At 42.6% G+C, this 27,018-nt stretch overlaps 1 protein-coding gene across 14 annotated transcripts in view; it reads left to right on the top strand.

The window, feature by feature from the left end:
- AMBRA1 (autophagy and beclin 1 regulator 1) overlaps positions 1–27,018 on the top strand; it is a 175,558-nt gene that overhangs the window by 27,573 nt on the left and 120,967 nt on the right. For 8 of the 14 annotated variants that reach the window (XM_032639170.1, XM_032639172.1, XM_032639177.1 and 5 more), the window contains 6 exons: positions 2,830–3,083; positions 3,449–3,507; positions 4,384–4,567; positions 5,644–5,816; positions 6,795–6,861; positions 7,413–8,866. In XM_032639170.1, the coding sequence (XP_032495061.1) occupies positions 2,949–3,083; positions 3,449–3,507; positions 4,384–4,567; positions 5,644–5,816; positions 6,795–6,861; positions 7,413–8,866 (2,072 nt within the window). In that variant the 5' untranslated portion in view covers positions 2,830–2,948. Of the gene's footprint in view, positions 1–2,829; positions 3,084–3,448; positions 3,508–4,383; positions 4,568–5,643; positions 5,817–6,794; positions 6,862–7,412; positions 8,867–27,018 lie in introns of those variants that run through there. The other 6 variants (XM_032639180.1, XM_032639169.1, XM_032639183.1 and 3 more) reach the window with 4 other exon arrangements.

Raw genomic sequence — 27,018 nt, 5'->3', positions numbered from 1 at the left:
GGCGCACGGGCTTCAGTAGTTGTGGCATGTGGGCTCAGTAGTTGTGGCATGTGGGCTCAGTAGTTGTGGCTCACGGGCTCTAGAGCGCAGACTCAGTAGTTGTGACACACGGGCTTGGTTGCTCCGCAGCATGTGGGATCTTCCCAGACCAGGGCTTGAACCCGTGTCTCCTGCATTGGCAGGTGGATTATTAATCACTGTGCCACCAGGGAAGTGCCTCTATCATTATTCGTAAAGATTAAAAAAAAATAAAATTTGGATCATACTGTATATGTAATTTTCTATTCTGCTTTTTTCACTTAACATGTATTTTTTCACATTATTAAATATTTTAAAAATAAATTTTGAATAGGTAATTTCAAAAATAAAAATGACATAAAACAAAAACACTGAGAAGTCTAGCTTCTATCTTTGTCTCCATTTACCTTGTCCCTCCAGTTCCTAATAGGTGACCATTAATTTCTCCTCTTTTTCAAAAGTTAGCCTTACTATATATGTTGTTTTGCTCCTTGCTTTTTCCTCCTCTGAACAATGTATCTTGGAGACCTCTTGCTGTTAGTACCCATAGAACCTTCCTTACCGTAGTCATTTAGTCCCCTTTAGAGACTTGGGTTGTGCCCAATTTTTGCTATTACAAACAATAAGAAGTAGTAATTAAAGGGAAAAAAATTAAGCATTTACTCTGCTTCAGTTATTAAGGGAAAGTTCTTTCCAGAAGAATGCCAGCTAATAAATGTAGAAATAATGATGGAATTGGAAAATCAATGTATTCCAGCCCCCAAATGAAATAATTTAAAAAGGAATCATCAGTGACTGCTAAATGATTAAGCAAAAGGTTGAAGAGGAACAGCATATTCACATGGTGCCGAACATTAGCCACAGATCAGTAGTTGTAAAGGGGGAAATATACCTTTATAAAGAGAGCTCTGGCTGTTACAGACTCAACCAAGTGATCATGTTTTGCCAGATGATCATGTAATTTACCAGGTCTCACTAAATGGAACAGTCTGAGAATATGATGTGCTGCATCATGAGATGAGGTACATAGGTAGCATCACCTGAGAAGCATTTTTGCCCAAGCCTCTTAACCTAAATCTAGTCAGTGTTTACAGGAAGTATTAGGGATAGAGATGCGAGCTAAATGGCACTGTGAGGAAATAATCAGACAAAACTAGGATGTAACTGTCAACTGCAAGTCAACAAGTCAACTCTCCTGGTCTTTTTAAAAAGCTTGTGTTGTAAACAAACAAGCATAAACAGAACCAACCAAAATAAAACTTGGAGGCCATTCTAGAGTAAAAGAGACTAAAGAGACATAACATCCAAATTCGTTGCTTGAACCTTGTTTGGATTCTAGATTTTTTTTTTTTTTTTTTTTTGCGGTACGCGGGCCTCTCACCGTTGTGGCCTCTCCCGTTGTGGAGCACAGGCTCCGGACGCACAGGCTCGGCGGCCATGGCTCATGGGCCCAGCCGCTCCGCGGCATGTGGGATCTTCCCGCACCGGGGCACGAACCCGCGTCCCCTGCATCGGCAGGCGGACTCTCAACCACTGCGCCACCAGGGAAGACCTGGATTTTTTTTAAGACACTTTTTGGTGTATTTGGTGTATTAAAGGCACAAATGATAATGTGTGTGATAATGGTATTGTGGTTATGAAGTTAAATGTCTTCATTCTTAGATGCACAGTGAGGTATATAGGATTAGAGTATCTCAATGCCTGCTGAAATGGTTCGCAGGAAAATTAAAACAACCCTTATATATCTCTATCCATAGAGATAAATGAGGCAAATTTGACAATATATTAGCAATTCTTGAGTCTAAGTGGTGAGTAGTTGGTATTTATTCTACTGTTTTCAACTTTTCTGTATATTTGAATTTTTTCAAAATATAGTTGAAGAAACAGTGTTGCAATGAATGAGGTTTATATACGTATTCTTTTCAAATGCCATTTCATTGGGCTGCATAGTCCATTGTTTGGAGGGACCACAATTCTTTAATTGTTGCACATGTGTATATTTTGCTGCTATTTGACATTTTAATAGGATTTGTGTTTATTTTGTGACAGTTTTATACAGTTAAGGCTTGCAGTGGATGAGAAAAAGGAATTGAAATTTTTTCTTCTCTTTCCTCTGTCCTCTATTCTGGAACTTGAGTGGGGAAGAGAAAAAGAGAATGAGAAAGGTACCTCGAAGTGGTTCTGTGTACTTCCTTTTAGGTAGGAGATAGAATTGAAGCTGCTGCATAAGAACCATACCTTAAGTAATAGCCTTTTAAAATTGGTTACGTGTCCTTTAGTTTGGAGGCTGCCCAAGTGATAAAGAGGACTACTAGCAACTAGGGAAGCAGCTTGGCACAGAGTGGGGAGTGCAGATTTTTTTTTTTTTTTTTGGCTGTGCTGTGTGCCATGCATGATTTTAATTCCCGGACCAGGGATTGACCCTGTGACCCCTGCATTGGAAGCACGGAGTCCTAACCACTGGACTGCCAGGGAAGTCCCCGGAGTGCAGATATTGTGATTTGTTTTGTTTTTGACAGGGTTTTAGACCTTTTGGTTAGTAAAAAAGTTTTTACTGCCTGATAAAAAGAATAACTCCTTTAGACAATGGTCTCTTCTTTAGATATAAGGCTGAGCTATGGAGGATATGGGAGGAATTTAAGGATGAAATATTCTTGGAAGAAAAGTTCTGGGAGAAGGGTCTTTTCTGAGAAGATGTCATTAAATATGAAAAGAACAGTACTTTCCTCTTTGAGCTAGAATCATATTTACAGTGGGAACCTTCTCTGACTGCAGAATAGATGTTCTCTGACATTAATGTCTATACCTTAGATTTCCATGAAGGCAACTTACAAGGACCTGAATGGCCTCATTTTAGCTGCTTCAGCGTGTAGAGCTATTGCTCACTCCTTCTCTTCCCGGGCCTGGTGTGACAGTGGCTACTGAGGACCATGAAGGTTGTTCCAGAGAAGAATGCTGTCCGGATACTCTGGGGGCGAGAACGGGGCACTCGGACCTTTGGAGCTCAGCGACTTCTGCAGGAGCTGGTGGAAGATAAAACCCGGTGGATGAAATGGGAGGGCAAGGTGAGAAAAATGGGTGTTTTTCACATAGGAGTTGTAGGGGTGACAGTAGAATGGGGCCTTAGAATGGGTTAATGACATAGAGTTGGGGTACAATTTATTTTGTGTAGGAGAATTGATATATCTAACTTGGTTTTTTGTGGGAGGAGGTTTTAATAAATTTGGAAGCATAATGGGCTAGAAATATCATTTTTCTTTAGAGCTAGATATTTTTCCTGAAGGTAATTTAGATTTATCTCTCTCAATTTGTAGCTTGATCATTGTCTCCAGTTTTTAGATACTAGTCTGGAATGGTTTGGTGCTTTTGAGATAGAGTGAGCCATAGTTTATAAATAATGTATTTTAACTTTTGTTTGTTTATTTCTCAGAGAGTAGAACTGCCGGATAGTCCACGCTCTACCTTTTTATTGGCCTTCAGCCCAGACAGGTACCACCAAGTCCTTACCTAAACTTTACCTGAGACTTGTGACAGCATTGCTTTCTGTGTATTTGGCCTAGCTTGATCTTCCAAGTCAAATCCCTAAAGGCTCTTTTTTTTTTTTTTTAAATTTATTTTATTTATTTATTTTTGTCTGCGTTGGGTCTTCTTTGCTGCGCGGGGACTTTCTCTAGTTGTGGCGAGTGGGGGCTACTCTTGGTTACGGTGCGCAGGCTTCTCATTGCGGTGGCTTCTCTCGTTGTGGAACACGGGCTCTAGGCGTGTGGGCTTCAGTAGTTATGGCTCGTGGGCTCTAGAGCGCAGACTCAGTAGTTGTGGCACATGGGCTTAGTTACTCCGCGGCATGTGGGATCTTCCTGGACCAGGGCTTGAACCCGTGTCCCCTGCATTGGCAGGCAAATTCTTAACCACTGCGCCACCAGGGAAGCCCCCTAAAGGCTCTTTGAAGCACTGAATGAACAGAGCTTTGCCAGTGTTATCAGAAAGGGAAAGAAAGTAGATGAGCAGTGCTAACCATAAAAATAATGGGAATAAGCAAAGGAATCTATGAACGTCGAGGATCAGAACTTGGAAAGTTTCTCAATAAGAATCCTTTGCCTGTGTGATATAGGCCACCAACAGTGTGATAGTTTTCCCTGCTGGAAAGAATATTCTCTGAAGGGGTTATGTGTCTTCTGGGGACAGAATGGAGAAGCCGAAAGCTTTTAAAGATGAGAATGTTTCTGTTGTTTGTAATGCCCAAGTCGTAGTATTTATCATGTTGGGATGGGGAATAAGTATCAATTTTCATTTTTGTCCAAAGCTGATAAAGTTTGTTACCCTCCCACATGCTTCACATTTACTTCCTCCTCTTTGATTCCCTAGGACTCTCTTGGCCTCCACCCATGTAAACCATAATATCTATATCACGGAGGTGAAGACAGGCAAGTGTGTTCACTCTCTGATTGGACACCGCCGCACTCCATGGTGTGTCACTTTTCATCCCACCATCTCAGGCCTTATTGCTTCTGGCTGCCTAGATGGGGAGGTTAGGATTTGGGATTTACACGTAAGTGTTTCCTTTTCTTTGGTATTCTAAATGCAGAGACTTGTTTACCCTTGGTTTCTTAACTCTGGAGGAGAGACTAGCCAGGTTCTTAGGACTATATCTGAGTACTTACTCAGTAATCATTGCCTACTTACTGATAGGGAGTCTAGCCGACAGCCCTCCGTTCTAAGATGAACACCCTATTTAACTGTCTGCCCATTGTGACATAGTACAGGACACTCTAAGACGTCTTCAGGATGGATTTCTCTTGTTTTAGATCAAGGATTGTACTGTATTCTGATGATGATCATCAAAGCAACATGCTCCTTGTCCTGGTGACTGGCTAGTGGGTTGTTGTGCACCATGTCATGCACCAAGCTTGAGTTTTCACAGGCTACAGAAACAGGAGCTGTGCGGGTGCTCATTGCTTATGGATTGTAAATGACAAAACTGAGCTGACAGTAATGTTTTTCTGATAAAGTTGTGACACTGCCAGATCACTGGTTTTGTACGTCGTTTTCAGAGGACATACTTTTATTTTTTTTTTTTTTTTTTTTTTTTTTTTTTAAATGGGGGGGATATGGACTCCTCCCCACTCAGAGGGTGGGTGGCTGGTGGATGGAAGTGTAAGCTTTTTTTTTTTTTTTTTTTTTTTTTTTTTAAATTAATTCATTTATTTATTTATTTATTTTGGCTGTGTAGGGTCTTCGTTTCTGTGCGAGGGCTTTCTCTAGTTGCGGCGAGCGGGGGCCACTCTTCATCGCCGTGCACGGGCCTCTCACTGTCGTGGCCTCTCTTGTTGCGGAGCACAGGCTCCAGACACACAGGCTCAGTAGTTGTGGCTCACGGGCCCAGTCGCTCCGTGGCATGTGGGATCTTCCCAGACCAGGGCTCGAACCCGTGTCCCCTGCATTGGCAGGCAGGTTCTCAACCACTGCGCCACCAGGGAAGCCCAGAGGACATACTTTTAAAGTAGTCCCTACAAGTAGTCGTTTTATGTTAAATGGACCCTTTTTTTTTTTTTTTTTTTTGAAATTGACATCTCAGTCTGCTGGCAGCTTGTAACCTAAGAATGTCTGGGATTTGTTCATTCATAGGGTGGCAGTGAAAGCTGGTTCACAGATAGCAACAATGCCATTGCCTCCCTGGCTTTCCACCCTACGGCTCAGCTCCTGCTGATTGCTACTGCCAATGAGATCCACTTCTGGGATTGGAGTCGACGGGAGCCCTTTGCCGTGGTGAAGACAGCTAGTGAGATGGAACGGGTCCGGTGAGTGCTCTGCCCACCAGCAATGTCTGGCGTAGGATTAACATGGCAGAGAGCATTCACCCGTGCTTTCACCTCAGGAGACAGATTATTATCTCCGTATTATCCCTGCTCAGGGCAGGGTGTTATCCCTATGGCTCTTCCTACTTTTTAAGCATCTGGCTAATCAGCTAGGAAGCAGTTCATATTGTTCATTTCAGCTGTTCCATATTGGCCTCATCTTCTGATCTCTGTAGACTATGGCTGTTAGAATCTTTTTTAGGTTCAAAGCTATCTGGTTTGGTATAAAGCCTTTTTTTTTTTTTTAATAATCCTGAAAGGTATTCACGTGGTGGGTAGCTTGGTGGCTAAGTTGCTCATCCCTGGTTTTCTGGAAATGGAAAGTGGAGGTGTAGATATGTATCCAATCTGCTAGTAGATATTTACATATTTAGCCTTCAAAATCAGCGCACATATTGCCTGAATTATAGTTGATGCATTGTTTTCCTTTGGTCCTCTTGGTATCGCAGTTGGATATTAGCTAATTTTCTAGCCTCAGCTGTGTCACTTGATGCTGAGACTGTTCCTTGTCACCAGCACTCATGCTTCTTGCCAGTGTAGCTGCTGTGTGAGGGGAGACCTGAACCTGTGGCAGAGTATGGGAGCATTCTCTGCTTTACTATTATGATGGGCTCTTAGACATGAGCAGCTGTGTGCTTACTGTAGCTAGCTGCTTCCTGGGATGGAAGCCCAGGTGTTTTTTGAAATTATTTTTGCGATACGTATTCCCTTATTCTGGCAAGTGTGAGGACGTGAGAAGAAGTATTGAGCTTTATTACTTTAATCTGTTTGAAAGTTTTGGAAGTCTGTAGCATTAAGTGGATACCTCGGTGATCCCACAATTGTCAGTAATGATTTCCAGACGTTTTCTCACAGGTTTCCTCTTCTTGGTTAACATAATATCTCTCTCTGTGTCTCTGTCCCTTTCTTCTGTGCTTTCAGTCTGGTGAGATTTGATCCGCTTGGACACTACTTACTCACAGCAATTGTTAACCCCTCTAATCAGCAGGTAAGTTAGTCAGCAGTTTCAACTCTGTCTAAACTGTGGGTTATTTTCTCAACTAGTGCTCTAATTCTGATTATATTGGACTTCAATTTTCAATGTCCAAGTGTTTCTTTCCAGTCAAGATTCAAAACTAGCTTCAGACTGTATTCAAAGTTACAGCCATATTGTGACTGGGGAGTCCATTCTGAAACCCCTGAGTGATCGTCCCAGTAGAAGTAACCAGGCCGTGTTGGATAACTTGTCATTCATGTGCCTCTGGCTGGTTGACATTTTGCTTCCCCTTACTGCCTCCATGTCATGGAAATGCCTTTTGTAACAGAGTTGGTTTGCCAGCTGTACTCGTTCAGAAGTGTTGCTAATTGGAAGTGAATAATTTAAAACCATATGATGATTCTGAATCTGGAACCAGTTAGTTCTCAGTACTTCAAGGATGGAGCTGTTGCCTCTCTAGAAAGGTTTTCCTTGGATGATTATCAGTAGTTTTTCTTGATTTACCAGCAAGTTCTACCTAACTACCTGGCTCTGCCCCCGCCCCACCTTGGTCCACGTTGCAGGGTGATGACGAACCAGAGATCCCCATAGACGGAACAGAATTATCGCATTACCGTCAGCGTGCTCTCCTGCAGTCACAGCCAGTGCGCCGGACGCCTCTCCTCCACAATTTCCTGCACATGCTGTCCTCCCGCTCCTCTGGCATCCAGGTGGGAGAGCAAAGCACAGTGCAAGATTCTGCCACCCCCTCACCCCCACCGCCTCCCCCTCAGCCCTCCACGGAGCGTCCCAGGACTTCCGCTTACATCCGGCTCCGACAGCGGGTCAGTTACCCCACAGCCGAGTGCTGCCAGCACCTTGGGATCCTGTGCCTTTGCAGCCGCTGCTCTGGCACTCGAGTTCCTTCCCTCTTGCCACACCAGGACAGTGTACCCCCTGCTCCTGCCAGGGCTACTACCCCTTCCTTTTCTTTTGTACAGACCGAGCCCTTCCATCCCCCGGAGCAGGCCTCATCAGCGCAGCAGGACCAGGGCCTCCTGAACCGGCCGTCTGCCTTCAGTACAGTCCAGAGCAGCACTGCCGGCAACACGCTCCGCAACCTCAGTCTGGGTCCCACCCGTCGCTCTTTGGGAGGCCCTCTGTCTAGCCACCCTTCTAGGTATCACCGAGAAATCGCTCCCGGGCTGACAGGATCTGAGTGGACCCGGACAGTGCTCAGTCTGAACTCCCGCTCTGAGGCGGAATCCATGCCCCCGCCCAGGACCAGTGCCTCTTCGGTGAGTTTGCTGTCTGTGCTGAGACAGCAGGAAGGTGGCTCTCAAGCATCTGTGTACACTTCAGCCACAGAAGGGAGGGGTTTTCCAGCTTCAGGGTTGGCAGCTGAGTCAGATGGAGGGAATGGCTCTAGCCAAAACAACTCGGGCAGCATTCGCCATGAGCTTCAATGTGACCTGAGACGCTTCTTTTTGGAGTATGACCGGCTTCAGGAGCTGGACCAGAGCCTGAGTGGGGAAGCGCCCCAGGCCCAACAGGCCCAGGAAATGCTCAACAATAACATTGAATCTGAGAGGCCAGGCCCCTCCCACCAGCCCACCCCGCACAGCAGCGAGAACAACTCCAACCTGTCCCGTGGCCACCTGAACCGCTGCCGCGCTTGCCACAATCTCCTGACCTTCAACAACGATACCCTGCGCTGGGAAAGAAGTGCACCTAACTACTCCTCTGGTGAAGCCAGCTCTTCCTGGCAGGTCCCCAGTACCTTTGAGGGCATGCCCTCGAGTGGCAGCCAGTTGCCACCTCTCGAGCGGACTGAGGGCCAAATGCCGAGCTCCAGCAGGCTGGAGTTGAGCAGCTCTGCTAGCCCACAGGAGGAGAGGACTGTGGGGGTGGCCTTCAACCAGGAGACAGGCCACTGGGAACGAATTTACACCCAGTCCAGCAGATCTGGAACTGTGTCGCAGGAGGCCTTACATCAGGATATGGCTGAGGAAAGCTCCGAGGAAGATTCACTCAGGAGGTGAGCAGATGCTTTCCTGTCTTCTCCTGTATCCCTTACTTTCCTCCTGATATCTCTTCCTTCAGTCCTGTGGGTGTTGTGGCTGGATCTGGAGTGTCTGGGATCCATGCATCATGCATGTGGTTCTGATTTCCCTAGCTTCCATTGCATCTTCTTGGAAAATCTTGCTGTGGTGGCGGAAAGAGGATAAGGCCTGGCAGTATGAGTCAGGTGACTCGGCTTGCTCCTTTTCTGGCTAAGCTCATGTGACGTTTAGCCTTGGAGGAGAGTTGTAGATGAGGTTAGAGAGGCATGAGGAGGTAAAACCGTCGACTTCCTCTGCTCTGCTTTTTGGCCTTCTCCAAGGATTGTATGTGCAGGACTGGTTATTGTGAAACAACAAAATGTCCCAGAGAGACTAGGAAAAAGTAGTAAAAGAGAACCCTGCTTAGGACATATTAGTGTATTGGCTCTTTGATTGTGTTGCTTTGGACAAATTCTGAAACCATATCTTTTGGAACATTGCAACTTGACAAAAGGAAAAGAAAATAGTACATATATATGTCAAGAAAAAGTTTTTTGTTTTTTTAGAGATATATATTTTTTGGACAGCAAGTTAGTTGCTTAGTTAAGATTCTTTGAGTAGATCTTCCAGATGGACATTCACCTCGAGGTGGAGAAGAAGAAATTCATAGAAGGAAGGCCTCTCCATACTTGGATTGGCATCCCAGGCAACTCTTTCATGGAAGAAACAGAGTGGGTGTAGTTGATCGCCCACCGCATGTTCCGTGTATGGCTGTGTGCGCATCTATCTTGATTTATTAGGGACTTCTTTCTGTAATTCTGTAAAGGTCAAATCTAGCATAATCACCAACTCCCAGAATATGCCTGTTGGATCCAAACAGCATATTGCTGTGCATTACATCCTCTGTTGAAGCATCTGAAGTTTCTCTGACATAAGCTTCTAGCAAGGGTGGGAATATGGATTGTGCACATAATGTACTTGTTATTTTGGGAGAATGCTTTAGAGAGTTACCCAGTTAATAAGTATTTGTTGAATTATATATTTTTTCTAGCACTGTGCTAGGCACTGTCAGGAGTACAAAAGCAGTATAATACCTGGTCTTTGCCCACTGGCAGTATACAGTGTTGTTGTAGAGGCAAGACTTATTTACATGTAATTACATAAAAAATGTAAATGAGCCGAATGCTTCATTGTATGGTACTGAGATTAAATGTAGTCTAATTTCAGAGAAAGGGAAGGATCATCAAAGAAGGCTTTACAAGAATAAGTCTTGAAAGATGGGTAGGATTTGGAAAGGGAAAGACCTTTTAATTTTGAGGATATAGCACATGATAAGGGAGGAAAGGGCATGATGAATTCAGGATAAGAAGAAGTTACTTAAGGGCAGTTAGTAACGTGAACACAGGGAAACTTGGTCAGATATGAAAGAGAGATGAGGTAGCTGAGATTGTTACTCTGCCCGTTTGATTGAGGCCAGTTCTGGATTAACATCTAAATTGCCAGCTTTGGAATACTTTGCCTTGCATAATGACCCATATCAGGAGCCTGAGACTCTGTTCTTCCTTTTTGTCAAGAGAGGTGAGACAGTAGCAAGCATAGTGCCTGACATATAGTAGGCATTCAAAAAGTTTATTAAAGGTAGCCATAAAGGACTGTCTACAGTTATTGCTCTAAAAGCCTACCAGTGCCTGTTTCACTAGCATCAGTGGGTTTGTGGTCAGCCTCTGTCCGTTCTGTTCTAGCAGGACCTCTTCATGTGTTGCTGTTCTGAGAAATACCTGAGTTGTTTATTTTTTTTTTTTGCGGTACGCGGGCCTCTCACTGTTGTGGCCTCTCCCGTTGCAGAGCACAGGCTCTGGACGCGCAGGCTCAGCGGCCATGGCTCACGGGCCCAGCAGCCCCGCGGCATGTGGGATCCTCCCGGACCAGAGCACGAACCCGTGTCCCCTGCATCGGCAGGCGGACTCTCAACCACTGCGCCACCAGGGAAGCCCTACCTGAGTTGTTTAAAACAAACTCTGTTGTTTGATAATAATTAGAGATACCAGTTACTGAGAGCCTACTACTGTGTTCTAGCTTTGCATTAATTATTTCTAATTTCCACAGTAACTCTGTGCGATGCAGGTATGAAATTTCCCATCTTCCAGTTGAGGAAAGAGTGGCTCAGAGAAGTCAAGTTTCTTGTTAAAGGTCACACAGTAGGTTGCTGAGTGGGGATTTGAACTCCAGTGTGCATGACTAAAGATTTTTTTAGGCTGCCCTCCATGGTGTGTGTTTTTTAAATTAATTAATTAATTAATTAATTAATTTATGGCTGCGTTGGGTCTTTGTTGCTGCATATGGGCTTTCTCTAGTTGAGGCGAGCGGGGGCTATTCTTCGTTGCGGTGCGCGGGCTTCTCATTTTGGTGGCTTCTCTTGTTGCAGAGCACGGACTAGGTGCGTGGGCTTCAGTAATTGTGGCATGCGGGCTCAGTAGTTGTGGCTCACGGGCTTAGTTGCTCTGTGGCATGTGGGATCTTCCTGGACAGGGCTTGAACCTGTGTCCCCTGCATTGGCAGGTGGATTCTTTTCTTTTTTTGCGGTACGCGGGCCTCTCACTGTTGTGGCCTCTTCCGTTGCGGAGCACCGGACGCGCAGGCTCAGCGGCCGTGGCTCATGGGCCCAGCCACTTCGCGGCATTGTGGGATCTTCCTGGACCGGGGCACGAACCCGTGTTCCCTGCATTGGCAGGCGGACTCTCAACCACTGAGCCACCAGGGAAGCCCCTGGCAGGTGGATTCTTAACCACTGCGCCACCAGGGAAGTCCCCATGGTGTATTTCTTAAAGTGATAATCTCATTTTTAGGTGAACCATTTTTATGTTTTTCTTTTCTTTTAACTTTTTGTTATGGAAATCTTCAAACATATAAAAATTAAAAGAAAAGTAGTATAAATGAACTCCCATATACCTATCACCTGGCTTCAGAAATTTTCAACACTCGTCTGTATCCCTTATCCACTCCCAGCCACCCAGACATCATATAATTTTGTCTGAATATACTCCAGTATGTTTCTCTAGAGCAATTCTGTCTAATAAAATGTTCTATATCTGTGCCATATAGTATAGTAGCTACCAGCCGCATGTGGCTATTGAGCATTTGAAATGTGGCTAGTGTGATCTGAGAAACTACATTTAAATTTTAACTAATTTAAATGTAGATAGCCACGTGTGACTAATATATTAATAGTCACTTCTTAATAAAGTGGGCCATTTAAAACCAGAAGCTATTAAGGATGTATCAGAATTTTTTTTAGGCAAAAAGTAGTATGTGTTTGTGGTTTAAATAAAAAAGTTCAAGCATTTAGAAATGTTATGTTGTAGAAAATGAAGTCCCTTGTCATCTTGCTGTAAACAATTTTATATGTATATATATATATATATATATATACACACAGACATACACACACACACTTTTTAAATTTTAAAATATACAAATGTGCAGTTCTCATTGTAAAATAGTATATTAATCCAGTGGTTACATTATTTATGGAGTTGCTTTTCAAATGAGCTTGAATGAGGTATACCACGAGGGTTTACAGCCTATCAAAAATGAGGTATCTTGTAAAATATTCTAAGTGCACACCCATTAAAGAAGGGCCACCACTTCCTCATAAACTGAGGGGCTGCATTCTGGTATAAATCACTAATATATACTTGTGTTAATCAGCATCTTCTACCACCTTCTGAAGGTCCAGTGTTCTCTGGCTGATGAGCAGCCTTGCTTGGATTTCCCCAGCAGGTGTCACTGTTGGGCTAGGCTGGCAGGGAAGAGGTGTCCTTACTGTGTGTGTGCACGTCTACTTGAAGGGAGGGGGTTTTTTCTTCAGCCATGTAGTAGGAGATGGACTAAGGAGGCATGTTTTGATCCTTGGTGTTGCTGATATAATCTATAGTGTTTTCAGATAGTGAGAATATGAAGCAAAAGTGTGTATTTCAGTGTAGCTCTATGTTGCTGAACAGTGATGCACGGTTTATCTCCTTTTGCCTCTGGGCAGTGGAAGGTGACTGTCTCTATATAGTCTGACTCCAAGTTACAGTTTATAACTTGGATGGCAGACCCTTCGCTTCACCATGAGAAGCTTCTTTTGGGGTCTGATAGCCCAGGACTTAGCAGGAGAAGATGAAGGTGTTGGGGCTTCTTGCAACAGGGTCCCTGTGGCCGTGAAAGGCTTGTATTAGGGAAAAAAAGAAAATTATTTAAATGGCATCTTGAAACTGGAGAAAACCTAGAGTTTGTTTAGTCCAGTGTCTGTATGTCTGCCTGTCTCTGTCTCTTTCTAATTGATGAGAAAACTTAGATGCAGAGAGGGGAAGTGACCTCCCACTGCTGTGGCCTCTCCCGTTGCGGAGCACAGGCTCCGGACGCGCAGGCTCAGCGGCTATGGCTCACGGGCCCAGCCGCTCCGCGGCATGTGGGATACTCCCGGACCGGGGCACGAACCCGTGTCCCCTGCATCGGCAGGCGGACTCTCAACCACTGCGCCCCCAGGGAAGCCCGGAAGTGACTTTAAAGAGGTGCCTGTAGCAAAGATGGGAGTCAAACTTCTGGGTCCTAAAGAGGGTGCTCTTTCGTCCTCTTCATTTGAAATTAGTGCTTTCACACATCAGTTTTCTCTGTCAAAACTTCTAGGGGCTTCCCTGGTGGCGCAGTGGTTGAGAGTCTGCCTGCCGATGCAGGGGACACGGGTTCGTGCTCCGGTCCGGGAAGATCTGACATGCCGCGGAGCAGCTGGGCCTGTGAGCCATGGCCGCTGAGCCTGCGCGTCCAGAGCCTGTGCTCCGCAACGGGAGAGGCCACAACAGGGAGAGGCCCACATACCACAAAAAGAAAGAAAAAAAAAAAAAAAAGAGTAAGGGAAGCGTGGGGGAAGATAAACCCAGGCCTTAAAGGAGCGTGGCTCTTGTTATAACCCTGGGAATTGGGCTGGTGAAATAATTACTCTGATTGATCGATTCATTCATTCATAGGTTGACAAATATTTACTAAGTACCTACTGTGTACCATATACTATTTAAGTACCAGCAAGAAGTCTCTTATTCTAATGAGAGAAAGAAAATAAACACATAAATAAAATATCTAGTATGCCAGATGATGTTAAATTCTATGAAGAAAAATATTTGAAAATGTAGGTGTTTCTGGGGTGGAAGTTTGTAGTGTTAAATAGGGTCATCAGAGGAAGTCTGATAAGGTGACATTGGAGCAGACACCTCTTCCTTCCTTCAAGCAAGTAAGGGAATAAACTGTATACATTGGGGGCAAGGGCATTCTAGGCAGAGAAGGGCAAATGCAAAATCCCTGAAACGCTTGGCTGGAGCACAGTGAAGGATGGAGTGATAGAAGATGAAGTTAGAGAGGTAATGGGGACCAGATTATGCAGGCCTTCTAAGATATTTAAGGGATTTTACATCTTACTCTGAGTGATTTGGGAAGCCTTGGGAAGTGGAGTAGCATGATCTTTTATTTTAAAAGGATCCTGTGGCTGCTGATTGACAATAGACTGAAGAGGCTCTGCTAAATAGGGTAAATTAAAGTTAGGCCAGCATCACACACTTTTAGATTAATTTGTGTCTTGATTCTGTGGTGAAAACCAGAAGGCGGGAGTCAGTGATTGTGTCAGAATTAGAAGGGCCTTAAATGTTTGGATGAAGACTTGCCAAATAAATAAAGAAATAAAGCCTCTTGGCAGGCGTATTATCTGCAACAAAGCCACCCCCATCCCCCAGGCATGACAGCATGTTATTGAAACTGTGAGGAAGGGAGAGCCTGAAAAATTTGTAGTCAGCAAGGTATCATAAATGGAATTTTGAGATGCCTGTTTTGTTTGCTTACAAAACAAATACAAAGTCATTTGTAAAAATTCAAACATAGAAATGTGTGATTTATCTATCTATAGTGAATGTCCTCTGCAGTGCTAACCACTGTTAGCAATTTGTGTGTTAACTTAAGAATTTTTTCTCTGCAAATGAAAGCACTTTTTTTAATTTATAAAAATGGGATCATACTAAATCTACTCTTCCACCGTTTACATATTTCACTTAATATGTCATGGACATTTTTCCATGTTGATGTGTAGAGATCTGCTACATTCTTTTTAACAATGGCATTGTATTCCACAATTGGATGCACCATGATTAAACAAGTCCTCTGTTGACAGAATCTGTATTGTTTCTGGTTTTTGCGTGCAGAAACAATGCTGTAGCATCTTTGTGTACTTGTGCAGGTGTCTCTAGAGGAGGATGAATTTTCAGAACTACAATTGCTGGGGCTGAAGAGTGTGAACATTGTTAATGGTAAAAATTAATTGTATTCATTATTACTAATTTAAAATGTATAAAATGATATTTTCTATTTTAGTGAGCATAATTTTATAGATATTCATAATTTCATAGATTAGGACTCCTAGTCCTGTGTTTTTTCCCCTCCCATAAGGTCTTACGTTTCTTAGTTGTAAATCCTACCACCGGGCTTTTCAGGAATCTGATCCTCAAGGTTGAGAAGGACTTCTAACATATGCCACCTGGAGGTGTTCATGTACTTTTCTTCTCCAGTAGCCTTGTATGAGGGAGACTTGGTTCCATCTTTGACACTCACTTACTGGCTTTGGGCCACCTAGTCTTCCTGGCCTTGTTAAATGATTGAGAGAGTCCAGATATTTCTTGCCCCATCATAAGGCAGTAACATTTAGATATTTAAGTTATTTGTTTTCGGGGATAGTTAGAAAACCCACTTCTCTCTTTGGCAATATGAGGGTGAGGGTAGAAGAGAGGGTACCTGGTAATCTTTTTCCCCTTCTCTGCTCATCCGCCCAACTAAGTCACTCTGTATTTGAGCCTCTGAATTCTGAGTGTGATCTCTGGTTGTATCCTCTGTTTCAGTGACTAGGACTTTTTCTGTGAAGGGCAAATTTGTAAACATTTTAGGCTTTGTGTAGGCCATATGGTCTCTGTTGCAAATACTGAACTTTGCCATTGTAGCATGAAAGTAGCCATAGACAATAGGTAAGTGAATAAGTATGGCTGTGTGCCAATAAACTTTACTTACGGACACAAATGTGATTTTTATATAATTTTCTCGTGTCGTGAAATATTCTTCTTTTGATGTTTTTCAGCTATTTAAAAATACAAAAACCATTCTTAGCACATGGGCTATACAAAAACAGGCAGTAGGCCAGATTTGGCCTACAGACCATGGTTTGCCAATCCCTGCTTTATGTGAATATGACTTGGAATGGAAGAGAGTTGGGTGCTATAGTAATAAAAGGCATTATGATAAGGAGGGCCCTGGAAGAGGTAGGGATGGGACCCCTGCACTTGTCTCTCTCTGTACTTTGGACTAGATGTCCTGAGTATTGGCTCTTGTAAGATTCTTTGACGGTTAAGAGCAGGCTTAAGTGCCTGAAGAGTTTCTTGTTTCCTCTGCTTTCTGCCCTGAAGCAAGGTTTTCTAACCTTGCTATATATCTGTCTTGGGAATTGTTTGCAAGTGAGGAGGCTTGCCCTGGTGTTAGGGAGGGTGTGAGCCTCCAGGTCCTCCAGGCTGTATGCTTGACAGGCAGCCCTTCCCCCACTGCAGGTCAAATTAACACCTGTTGGGCAGATCTAAATTATCCCCCATCATCCCTCTGTCTGGGGCTGAATGGTGTAGAGCAGGCTGTGTGCTTTGTATACACACTGAGAACTTGAAAATATGTAATCGCTTCTGTCAGCTCAGAGTGTTGGAGTGCCACGGAGACTTCAGTGGGATCTATGTGTACTGCAAATATATTTGGAGCAATTTCCCGTGTACTCATTTTCCCCCCTTCAGATCCCCTTCTCTACTGTAATCTGTTCAGAGTAGTGCTCTAAAGAATGTGTTGGAGGTTTTGCTAAGACATTAACACCAGGTGTACGGGGTTTTGTTTGCATAATATATTTTGCTTATTGTAATCGGTCCCAGCCCATTAGAGCTGTGCAGGTAGCTTCTCCTCCTCCTCTAGGATTTCTTATATATTTATGGGGAGGAGGAGGATCCAGTACATCATCTGCTCCTTCTTGGAAGCACTCCTGACAATGTGTTCACATGAGCAAATTTGGCTTTAGCAGGTGGGCCTGTTATATTAGCCCAGAGATTGCAAAATAACCTTCAGGTACATTTGTTTGGCCCTCACGATGTCACTAAAAATTTCAGTTTTTTCTACATAAATCCAGATTTCTGGATTCTCTTGAAAAAAAAATTAGATCTGGCTTACATTCCCACATAATAACAATCAGCAGGAGTTGAGTAGCTGTTGCCCCTTTAGTCAAGGTGTGGACTTTCTTTGTGCCTTAGTCTGCACTGGGCTGACTTCATCCATTTACATTTCCTGCTTAATTCCAATTTTGTGTTGGTTACCACTGCATTCATTAGCTCAAGGTCTTCTTAAGTTCCCTACCCCTTGTCTCCACCAGGGGGAGGCACTGGACATGGCAGTGCTCTCTCCTCTACCCCACCCATCCTGCCTAATTCACGCATAAAGGGCTCCCCTGCTGGCAGTAGGCTGACATGCTCACAGCCCCCTCACCTGAAAAGCTGCCTGACTTTTTAATAGCAACATTTAATAAACTCCTCCTTTGTTTCCAAAGAGGGAAGGTGGGGGTGCCAAGCTTATTTGCTGGCTGGGGCACCATTTAGTGAGCAGACCTCTGTCATGTCAGGTTATGCAGTATGAAAGTAACCTTAACCTTCCTTTCATGATGAACTATGTGAAATCTTGGACAAGAATGTCTGCACCTCTCCCTGTGAGCAGAGTGCCTTGGACAGAGGGATGGGTTTCCGTGAGAAGGCCAAGTGATTTGGATGTCACCCGCCAGAAAATTAAAATCAAGTTAGAGCAAGAGTAGAAACTTGTAATAGTAAAGGAATCAAAGGCTGGGCTGAAAGTATGACCTTGTCATAGAAGGAGAATTGCAGCTTGTTAACATTGTGCTCTTTTCCTTTGCTGCATCAGAGAGTATGAGTTTGAATCTTTTTGCCCCTTTTCCTCCCCTACACATGTTCATATACGTTTCTCAATTTTCCTCTATCTCCCTGTTGTCTCCTTGGATCACTTCACCTCAGCAAGGTGGCTTTTATCTTTTGCTTTCTTTGTTCTGGTGGCAAATGTAACCTATTTTGGGGGTCTTTTTTCTTACTGTGATAAAAAACCATAAATTTACCCTCTTAAATTTTAAATGTACAGTGTTGTTAAGTCTATGCACATAGTTGTATAGCAGATCTCTAGAACTTTTTCTCCCTGCAAGAGTGAAATGCTTATTGAACAATTCTCATTTCCCCATCCTGCCATCCCCTGGCAACCATGATTCAGTTTTCTTTTTCTGTGAGTTTGATTGCTTTAGATCCTCATATAAGTGGAATCATGCAGTATTTGTCTTTTGGTGATTGGCTTATTTCACTAAGCATAATGTCCTCAAGGTTCATCCATGCTGTAGCATATGACAGGATTTTCTCCTTTTTAAATGCTGAATAATATTCAGTTGTGTGTATATACCACATTTTTTTTATCCATTCATCTGTGGATGGACCTTTAGGTTGCTTCCACATCCTGGCTACGTGAATAATTCTGTAATGAACATGGGTGTTCAAATATCTCTTTAAGATTCTGTTTTCAATTCCCTTGGATATATACTAAGAAGTAGTATGGCTGGGTCATACAGTAGTTATATTTTTAATTTTTTGAGGAACTTTTATGCTGCTTGTCATAGCAGCTGCACCATTTTACAGTTCTACCAACAGTGCACAAGGGTTCCAATTTCTCCACATCCTTGCCAACATTGTTATTTTCTGTTTGGGTTTTTTTTGTTTTTGGAGATTGGCATCTTAGCATGCATGAGATAATATGTCATTGTGGTTTATTTGCATTTCCCTGATGATAAGTGATGTTGAGCATCTTTTCATATGTTTGTTGGCCATTTGTATATATTCTTTGGATAACTGTCTATTCAAGTCCTTTGCCCATGTTTTAATTGGGTTTTTGGTTGTTATTATTAAATTGTAGGAGTTCTTTATATATTCTGGCTATTAACCCCTTATCTGATAAATAACTTACAAACATTTTGTCCTATTCTGTAGATTGCCTTTTTATTCTGTTGGTTCCTTTGTTAAGTTTTAAAAGTTTGATGCAGTCCCAGTTGTCTATTTTTGTTTTTGTTACCCGTGGGATTTTTTTGTGTGTAGTATCTAAGAAATCATTACCTATTCCAATGTTATAAAACTTTTCCCCTATATTTTCTTCTGTGAGTTTTATAGTTTCAGGTCATATGTTTAGATTTTTAATCCATTTTGAGTTAATTTTTATCTGTGGCATAAGATAATGGACAATCTTCATTATTTTGCATGTGGATAGCCAGTTTTCCCAGTACTATTTGTTGGGAAAACTGTCCTGCCCTCATTGTGTAGTCTTGGCACCCTTGTCAAATATCATTTGCCCATACATACAAGGGTTTATATCTGGGCTCTCTATTCTGTTCCATTGGTCTATATGTTTGTCCTTATGCCAGTACCATACTGTTTTAATTGCTATAGCTTTGTAATATGTTTTGAAACCAGGACAGGTTAGGCCTCCAGCTTGGTTCCTCTTTCACAAGATTGTTTGGCTATCCAGAGCTCTTTTTGAGATTCTGTATGAATTTTGGGATTTTTTTTTTTCTCTTTCTGCAAAAAAAAAGGAAAAAATGCCATTGGGATTTTGATGGGGATTGCATTGAATCTGTAGATTGCTTTGGGTATTATGGACATTTTAACAATGTTAAGTCTTCCAATCCATGAACATGGGATGTCTTTCTTTTTATTTGTGTCGTTAATTTTTTTCAGCAGTGTTTTATAGTTTTCAGTGTACAAACCTTCCACCTCTTTGGTTAAATTTATTCCTAAGTATTTTATTCTTTTTGACACTGTTGTAAGTAGGATTGTTTTCTTAATTTTCTTTTTAGCAGATGTAACCCTTTTAAAACTAAGACAAGAAAGAACTCTTCTTTTTTTTTTTTTTTTTTTTTTAACTTTAGTGTTTTCCCAGAAGTCTAGCACTCTTTCTTTTCTGCATGCTTTTCTGATTCCTTTTTATGCTTGTCTCTTTTGAGTTCTCAAAATTGAGGCAGAAGCTGGGCTGGTCATTTTTTGTTAGCTCCTTGAAGGCAAAGGACCATTGCAGTAATGGTCATCCTAACAGAGTTACTGAATTTTTTTAAAAAAATTTAAATTTAATTTAATTTAAAAAATTTATTTATTTTATTTATTTTTGGCTGTGTTGGGTCTTTGCTGCTGCGCGTGGGCTTTCTCTAGTTGCAGCGAGTGGGGGCTACTCTTTGTTGCAGTGCATGGACTTCTCATTGCAGTGGCTTCTCTTGTTGCCGAGCACGGGCTCTAGGCACGCGGGCTTCAGTAGTTGTGGCACGCGGGCTCAGTAGTTGTGGCTTGCAGGCTCTAGAGCTCAGGCTCAGTAGTTGTGGCACACGGGCTTAGTTGCTCTGCGGCATGTGGGATCTTCCTGGACCAGGGCTTGAACCCATGTCCCCTGCATTGGCAAGTGGATTCTTAACCACTGCACCACCAGGGAAGCCCCCAATTTTTTTTTTAATTGAAGTATAGTTCATTTACAAAGAGTTGATGAATTTATAGTCCCTCCTAGAGCAACTAAATTTGGCAGCTGTGTTAGATGGTACTATTTTGGATGGGGTAAGTTATATGTGAGAGAGAGAGAGACAGAAGGAGAGAGAGAGGTGTAGATACATCAGAATGTGTTTGCCGTGCGATCTTTGGCCAGTGGTTCTCAAAGTGTGGTCTTCAGACCAGGAACATCAGCATCTCCTGCTGATGTGAGAAAGGCGAGTTTCTGGGCTCATTCCAGACCTACTGAATCAGAAACTTGGGGTGGGAGGTGTGCAGTCTGCGTTTTTAACAAGCTCTCCAGATGATTTTGATATGCACTAAGTTAGAGAATACTGTTTTAGACCACCCAGGAACTCTTAACATCACAACCACCACCTCCTCCCTAAATCTCTGAAGTGTACTAAAATTCCTTTGCATCATCCATCACCTTTATTTTTCCTTTTGCTCCTGTCCCATGTGTGATGCAGTGTTACTTTAACTCTCATAGTCTCCTTAGGTTCCCCCTCTTTTCTTGTAATGTATTCTAATAGAAGGATTTGGATTTGAGCAACTTAGGATTCAAATTCTGGCTGGATTGTGTGACCCTGGGCAGATTAAATATCCTCTCTGAACTTCAGTTATAAAATCGTTGTTATGCAGGTTAAATGAGTTAAGCATCAGTTGCTTTTACATATTCAGATGCTCAAGAAATGCCAGCTCTTTTCTCTCTTTCTCCATTATTACTCTGCTCAAAAAACAAACAAACAAAAAACCCAAAAAGCAAACAAAAACTCCTTTTGCCCATGACACATTCCCTACAGGTCATTTTCTTTTGTATCTGTTAGTACCGTGTTTTTTTTTTTTTTTTGGACTTAAGTCTTCATGATCTATGAAATCTCACCATGTAAAATTGGAGTAAACCAAGTGCATAAAAATGTGAGGTGCTGTATAAAGGAAAGGGTAAGGAACAGCTATTGTGATAGGGCTAGTGCCAGTTACTCCCCTTAGTCATTTGCAGCAGACGCAATGAGATTCTATTTTAGAAAGTGTAGTGATACAGAAAGTAGTTTGGCCCATATAGCAAGGGAATGGGATATTATCTTCATTTTTCCTGCACTCTATTATAATGATCTCTGCAAAAGAAACGATTTGCCTCTTGATAAGAGAGGGAGTACAAATAGCCTTAGTTTCCCCAATTCTAGGGTCACCTTCAATATTGAGAGGGAGCCGTCCAGGGCAGAAGTGTGTTTCAAAAAGAAGGAGAGCCTGATTGAGACAAGTAGAAAAGAGTAGAAAGTCTTTCTAAATTGACATTCACCCTTTTGACCAGTACCAAGACCTCATGCTTTGGACAGTGAGCAAGTTTGCACTGAGTTTTATTGTTTAAGGTCCCTTTCCAAATGTGTTGTTTGGTGTTTTGTTTTGGTAGCCGAGTTTCCCTTGTAAACTAACTTTTAATGCTGCTGTTGTAACTAGCTTGAAAGTTCTAGAAGATTAGGAACTGATTCATTCATCTACTGATGCATAACCAACCAAAAAACAAAATTAGTGACTTAACAATTTTATTATCTTTCATTGTTCTTTGGGTAGACTGGGCTCAGTTAAGGAATTCTGCTGGTCTTGCTTGGGGTCTCTCTGGAGTCATCTATCTGGAGGCTCATTTGGAGCAGCTAGGCCTATTAAGGGCTCCTCTCTCCATGTGGCCTCTCCAGTAGAGTAACCAGACTTTTTATGTAGTGGCTTAGCACTTCCAAAAGTGACAGTTCCAAGAGGGAGGAAGCTGTCAGTTCTCAAAAAGGCTTAATCCCAGAACTCACCAGTTTTTGTTTTTTTTTAAATTTTTCACCACGTTTTCTTGATTAAAGCAGTTAACAGGCTGGTCTAGATTCAGTGTGGGAGGAGACCACACAAGGGCAAGAATACCAAGAAGTATGATTCTTTGGAGTCCATCTTCAGATACTAGCTACTGCGGGGACCATATCTATTTTATGTACTAATATATACCCGATAATAGACACTCAATAATTATTTGTGGTTTGAATCAGTGGTTGGATGGGCCAATAGCCAGATTGGTGGATGGTTGACTAACTGCTCTTGTTGGTCTATTTGGGTGAGGCTTATGTGATTCTTAGGGCTGAGATACCCATGTCTCTGCCTTTATAGTACCAGTCCTTCTTCAACACATGTCTTTCTAGGAAACCACCTTTGTAGGCATAGTGACTTGGGTGGCTAGGTGTTCCCTGCAGGTACTTTGGGAACTGTAATCGAGGGAAGAAAAAAATAATCATTTTTTATTAGACTGTACTGGCTACTATAGTTATGTTCTTAGTTAATCATAACAACCTTGTGAAATAGGCATTTCCCATTAAATTTGGACGCTGAGGTTAATGAACTTGCCCAAGGTCACACAGCTAATAAGTGACACAAGATGATGAGTTAAACTGCAGTTTGTTTCTGAAGCTAAAGCATGGACTTACCTCATATATTAGTTATTCAGTTTCCCTTTGTTAATCTCAGACTGTTAAGATGTGTCAGAGGATTTCTCAAAAGCAGCACTATTAACGTTTCAGGCTGGATAATTCTTTATTGAGGTGGAGGAGGGGGGAGCTGTCCTATGCATCATAGGATGTTTAGCAGCATCCCTGGCCTTTACCCACTAGATGCCAGTGTACTCCCCCCACCCAGCTGCAACTACCAAAATGTATCCAGACATAGGTTTCCTGGGGGGAACCCCCTCCCATTGAAAACCATTGATAAGTTATTTCATGATTTTCTGTCCCCTGACCTTGCTGTTTTTTGATATTACATTTCACAAGGAACTGGCAGTGGCTTCAAACTATCTTATTTTTATAATAGTTATAATCGTACTGCCTGGTTCTGATGCTCTTGAGTCATGCCTTTCTCTCATTGCCTCTCTTCTCTGTTGCCTTGTCTTTTTGCTTTTGTCTGATTTTGCTAAATAAAATGCAGCTGGATAAAGTGTAAGGACTTTCTACCCAGGTATCGATTCAGCTGGCATTCAGATCTGTGAGATTATAACCATTAGTGCTAGAGAAAAGAAGGCAATTTAGATCTTCTAATTATAGTGGAGTGGGGGGGGTGCATAATATTTAGGAAGCTGGAAATTAAATGGCTTCCAGGCTTCACAGAGTTAATCTTCATGGTAGTACTGATTGACATGCATGTGCAATTCTTTTGGGAAACGGGGGAGGAGAGTGGAAATTGGAGGTTTTCTCCTAATTGTAGTTTAGGTGTCATTTATGACAATTTCGTGTTGTCTAGACAGAGGGAAATGGTAGAGAAATTATTCCAGTGGAGTCAAATGCTGAGTCCAAAGGGAATCAAGAAGGTTCCTGAGGTCGGGATCAGGGTGGAAGGGCAAGTAGTATACCCCTAGAGGTGAATCAGTGAAAATCAAATGTCACTAAGAGAAGCAGTTCAGAGTGAGCCCAGGATATAAGAAAAGTGATTGTACTCTGAGCTTTGGGTTAATGCAAGGGCTGACAGTGGATTGTTTGGGGGCCCAGCTGGGAGTCTCTGCCCTCTTTTCTATTTCTATAGACTCCAGAAACCTAATTGCTTGAACAGACAGCCAGGAAGGCTGCCTCTTTGCCTCTGGTTAATAAATGCCCCAGCCCACTGTGCATTCCTTTTTCCTCATTCTCTTGTTAGGCTTCATTTACTAACTTCTCTTTGCTTTTCTGATGTTGGCCCTAAGGTTTTATCTCATATTGTAGAGTATGCTGTTTGCAGTATACCAGGGTCAGTAGAACGAATGGCCCTCGTTGAGGGTTTTTAAAATTTCAGGTCAGGAATGTGAATGTGAAGAATGATCTGAGAAGAAATGTGCAAGGTTTGCTGTTATTGAAACAGTAAATGATTATATCATATATCCTTTGTAGTATTAGTAGGTCTAGAGATAGACTTTTTTGGAATTGTCTATTATTCTGAATAAAACTAGCTGAGGGGGACTTCGCTGGTGGTCCAGTGGTAAAGAATCCGCCTTACAATGCAGGGGACGCGGGTTTGATCCCTGGTCAGGGAGCTAAGATCCCACAAGCCATGGGGCAACTAAGTCTGGGTGCTGCAACTACTGGGCTCGCGCACCTCAACAGAGAACCTGCATGCGGCAAACTACAGAGCCCACGTGCTCTGGAACCCATGCACCACAACTACAGAGCCCATGAGCCCTGGAGCCTGCACACCACAACTAGAGAAGAGAGAACCCATACGGCACTAGAGAGAAGCCACGCGCCGTAAGTAGAGCCCTTGCGTCGCAACGAAAGATCCTGCACGCCTCAATGAAGATCCTGCATGCCACAGCTAAGAACCAGTGCAGCCAAAAATAAATAAAATAAATTTTTAAAAAATTAGCTGAGAATTCAGGATTATTGAGTTCTGTAAATCTCTTCTTGATTTGGGGGGAAACCAGTCAATTAGGATTCACTGCCTCTTTAAAAAATTTTTAAAAATTTTTAACATCTTTAATGGAGTATAATTGCTTTCCATTATTGTGTTAGTTGCTGCTGTATAACAAAGTGAATCAGCTATACATATACATATATCCCCATATCCCCTCCCTCGTGCGTCTCCCTCCCACCCCTCTAAGTGGTCACAAAGCACCGAGCTGATCTCCCTGTGCTGTGTGGCTGCTTCCCACTAGCTATCTATTTTACATTTGGTAGGGTATATATGTCAATGTCACTCTCTCACTTTGTCCTGGTTTACCCTTCCCCCTCCCCATGTCCTCAAGTCCATTCTCTACATCTGTGTCTTTATTCTTGTTCTGCCCCTAGGTTCTTCAGAACCATTTTTTTTTTTTTTAGATTCCATATATATGTGTTAGCATACAGTATTTGTTTCTCTCTTTCTGACTTACTTCACCCTGTATGACAGACTCTAGTAACTGCCTCTTGATTAAAGTTCAAACTTGCATGTCATGGCTGCTGCTTGTTGGTATGTGTGCATGTGAATATCAGAACTAGCTCTGGAACTTGTTATTGGTATGATCCTACTCATCCTTTGGTGAAAAGCCACTGATCTAAATTCCTAGTTTAAAAATGTCTGTGGTCTGTGGGCAGACCTCCCAAGTCTCCCAGAGAGAAAGAATTGGAGACAGAGTAAACATGTCCATGTAGATCACCTTGGACCTTTGAGTTCAGATGCTGGCAAAAGTGAGTGTTTATTATAAATGGACGTTTCATAACTATAGTGTGATATGTTGAGGATATACAGGAGCTAGGCATAGTGCCAACCAATCATTTTACAAGTGTATTAAAAATAACCTATCAACTATGCTCCGATATAAAATAAAAATTAAAAAATAAATAAATAAAAATAACCAAGTACCTAACGGTCAGCAGAGGGTCCGCTGTTCTAAGAGGGGTCTGACTGACTTTTCAGGCAAGACTTTCGTATAGCCAGATACACAGTTGCACACCCTGTATGAATTGTTTCCACCTTCTTCCCTCTTGGTGTCTCTGATTATATTGTGCTCTGATATTTTGCCATCAGTTGCTCGCTGCACAGAGACATTGAGGGATATGTTAATGTTTTGTAAGATGTTTGTCTGGTAAAAGGCTTTACTTTGAGCCCTGTGAATTGTTTATGCTGGATGATGATAAAATAAGGCTGATCCACACAACAGGCACTGTGAGCTCTTTCTGTAGCATGTCTGTTTTTTTCCTGAGGTTAGCCTTTTAGCAGTGCCACCTTGCCTTGGTCTGCCCCACAGCAGGAGCAGGAATTGCCTGCCAGTCTCTTCTGGCAACTGCATCATGTGCTGTAAGTGCACGCCTAGAACTAGGGGGCCCTGCAGGGATCAGATGAGTGCCTATCGTTGGATAACTTCAGCGATAATTGCCAGTGTGTGAAATGGGGAGGCTTGGATGCCTCTGCTTTAAAGCAGAGATGTCAATTTGGAAATCATAATAGAAGTGTCGTTGCAGAACACACAATTATTTTTTTACAAAGAATAAGGGCTTGTCATCTCCCAGCCCTGGCATGCGCCAAGGCAGAGATCTGGGGCTTGCCGAGCAAGATGCAGAAATGAAGGCAATATTGTATCCAAGTTTCTTTGGCCTCCCACCTCTTCATTCCCCTGAAAACATTGCCCTCTTTCCCCTGTGAGGTCTCTTTCGGCAATAAGCTGTCCAGGAGCATCAGTGGTAGTTTCCCAGGCAAGTAGCCAGCCTCTGACTTTATGACTTAACAAGCCTCCTAGGGAGCAGGCTGCACTGCATTTATCAGGATAACTATGTCAGCACTTTAACCTGAAGGGCTTAAGTGACCGAAGGGATGAAGAGTGATGTAAGCAGTTTCTGAAAAACTAGTTCCTTCAGGAATTTCAGTGTGAGTTTTTGGACATCTAGAAACCTTGTCTGAAAGTCACAGGGTCAGTGAGGGGCAATCAGATATGTCTTCTTGCTTATTTTCCAAGTCTACTTAGGCCTGCTGATTTATTCACTTAGATATTTATTGGTCTCCTATTATGTGTTAATTAGGAT

This window comes from Phocoena sinus, chromosome 8 (assembly GCF_008692025.1).
Source record: "Phocoena sinus isolate mPhoSin1 chromosome 8, mPhoSin1.pri, whole genome shotgun sequence".
Taxonomy (NCBI): domain Eukaryota; kingdom Metazoa; phylum Chordata; class Mammalia; order Artiodactyla; family Phocoenidae; genus Phocoena; species Phocoena sinus.
The sequence above is the reverse complement of the archived record's forward strand: the minus strand, read 5'-3'. Positions and strand labels throughout refer to the sequence as shown.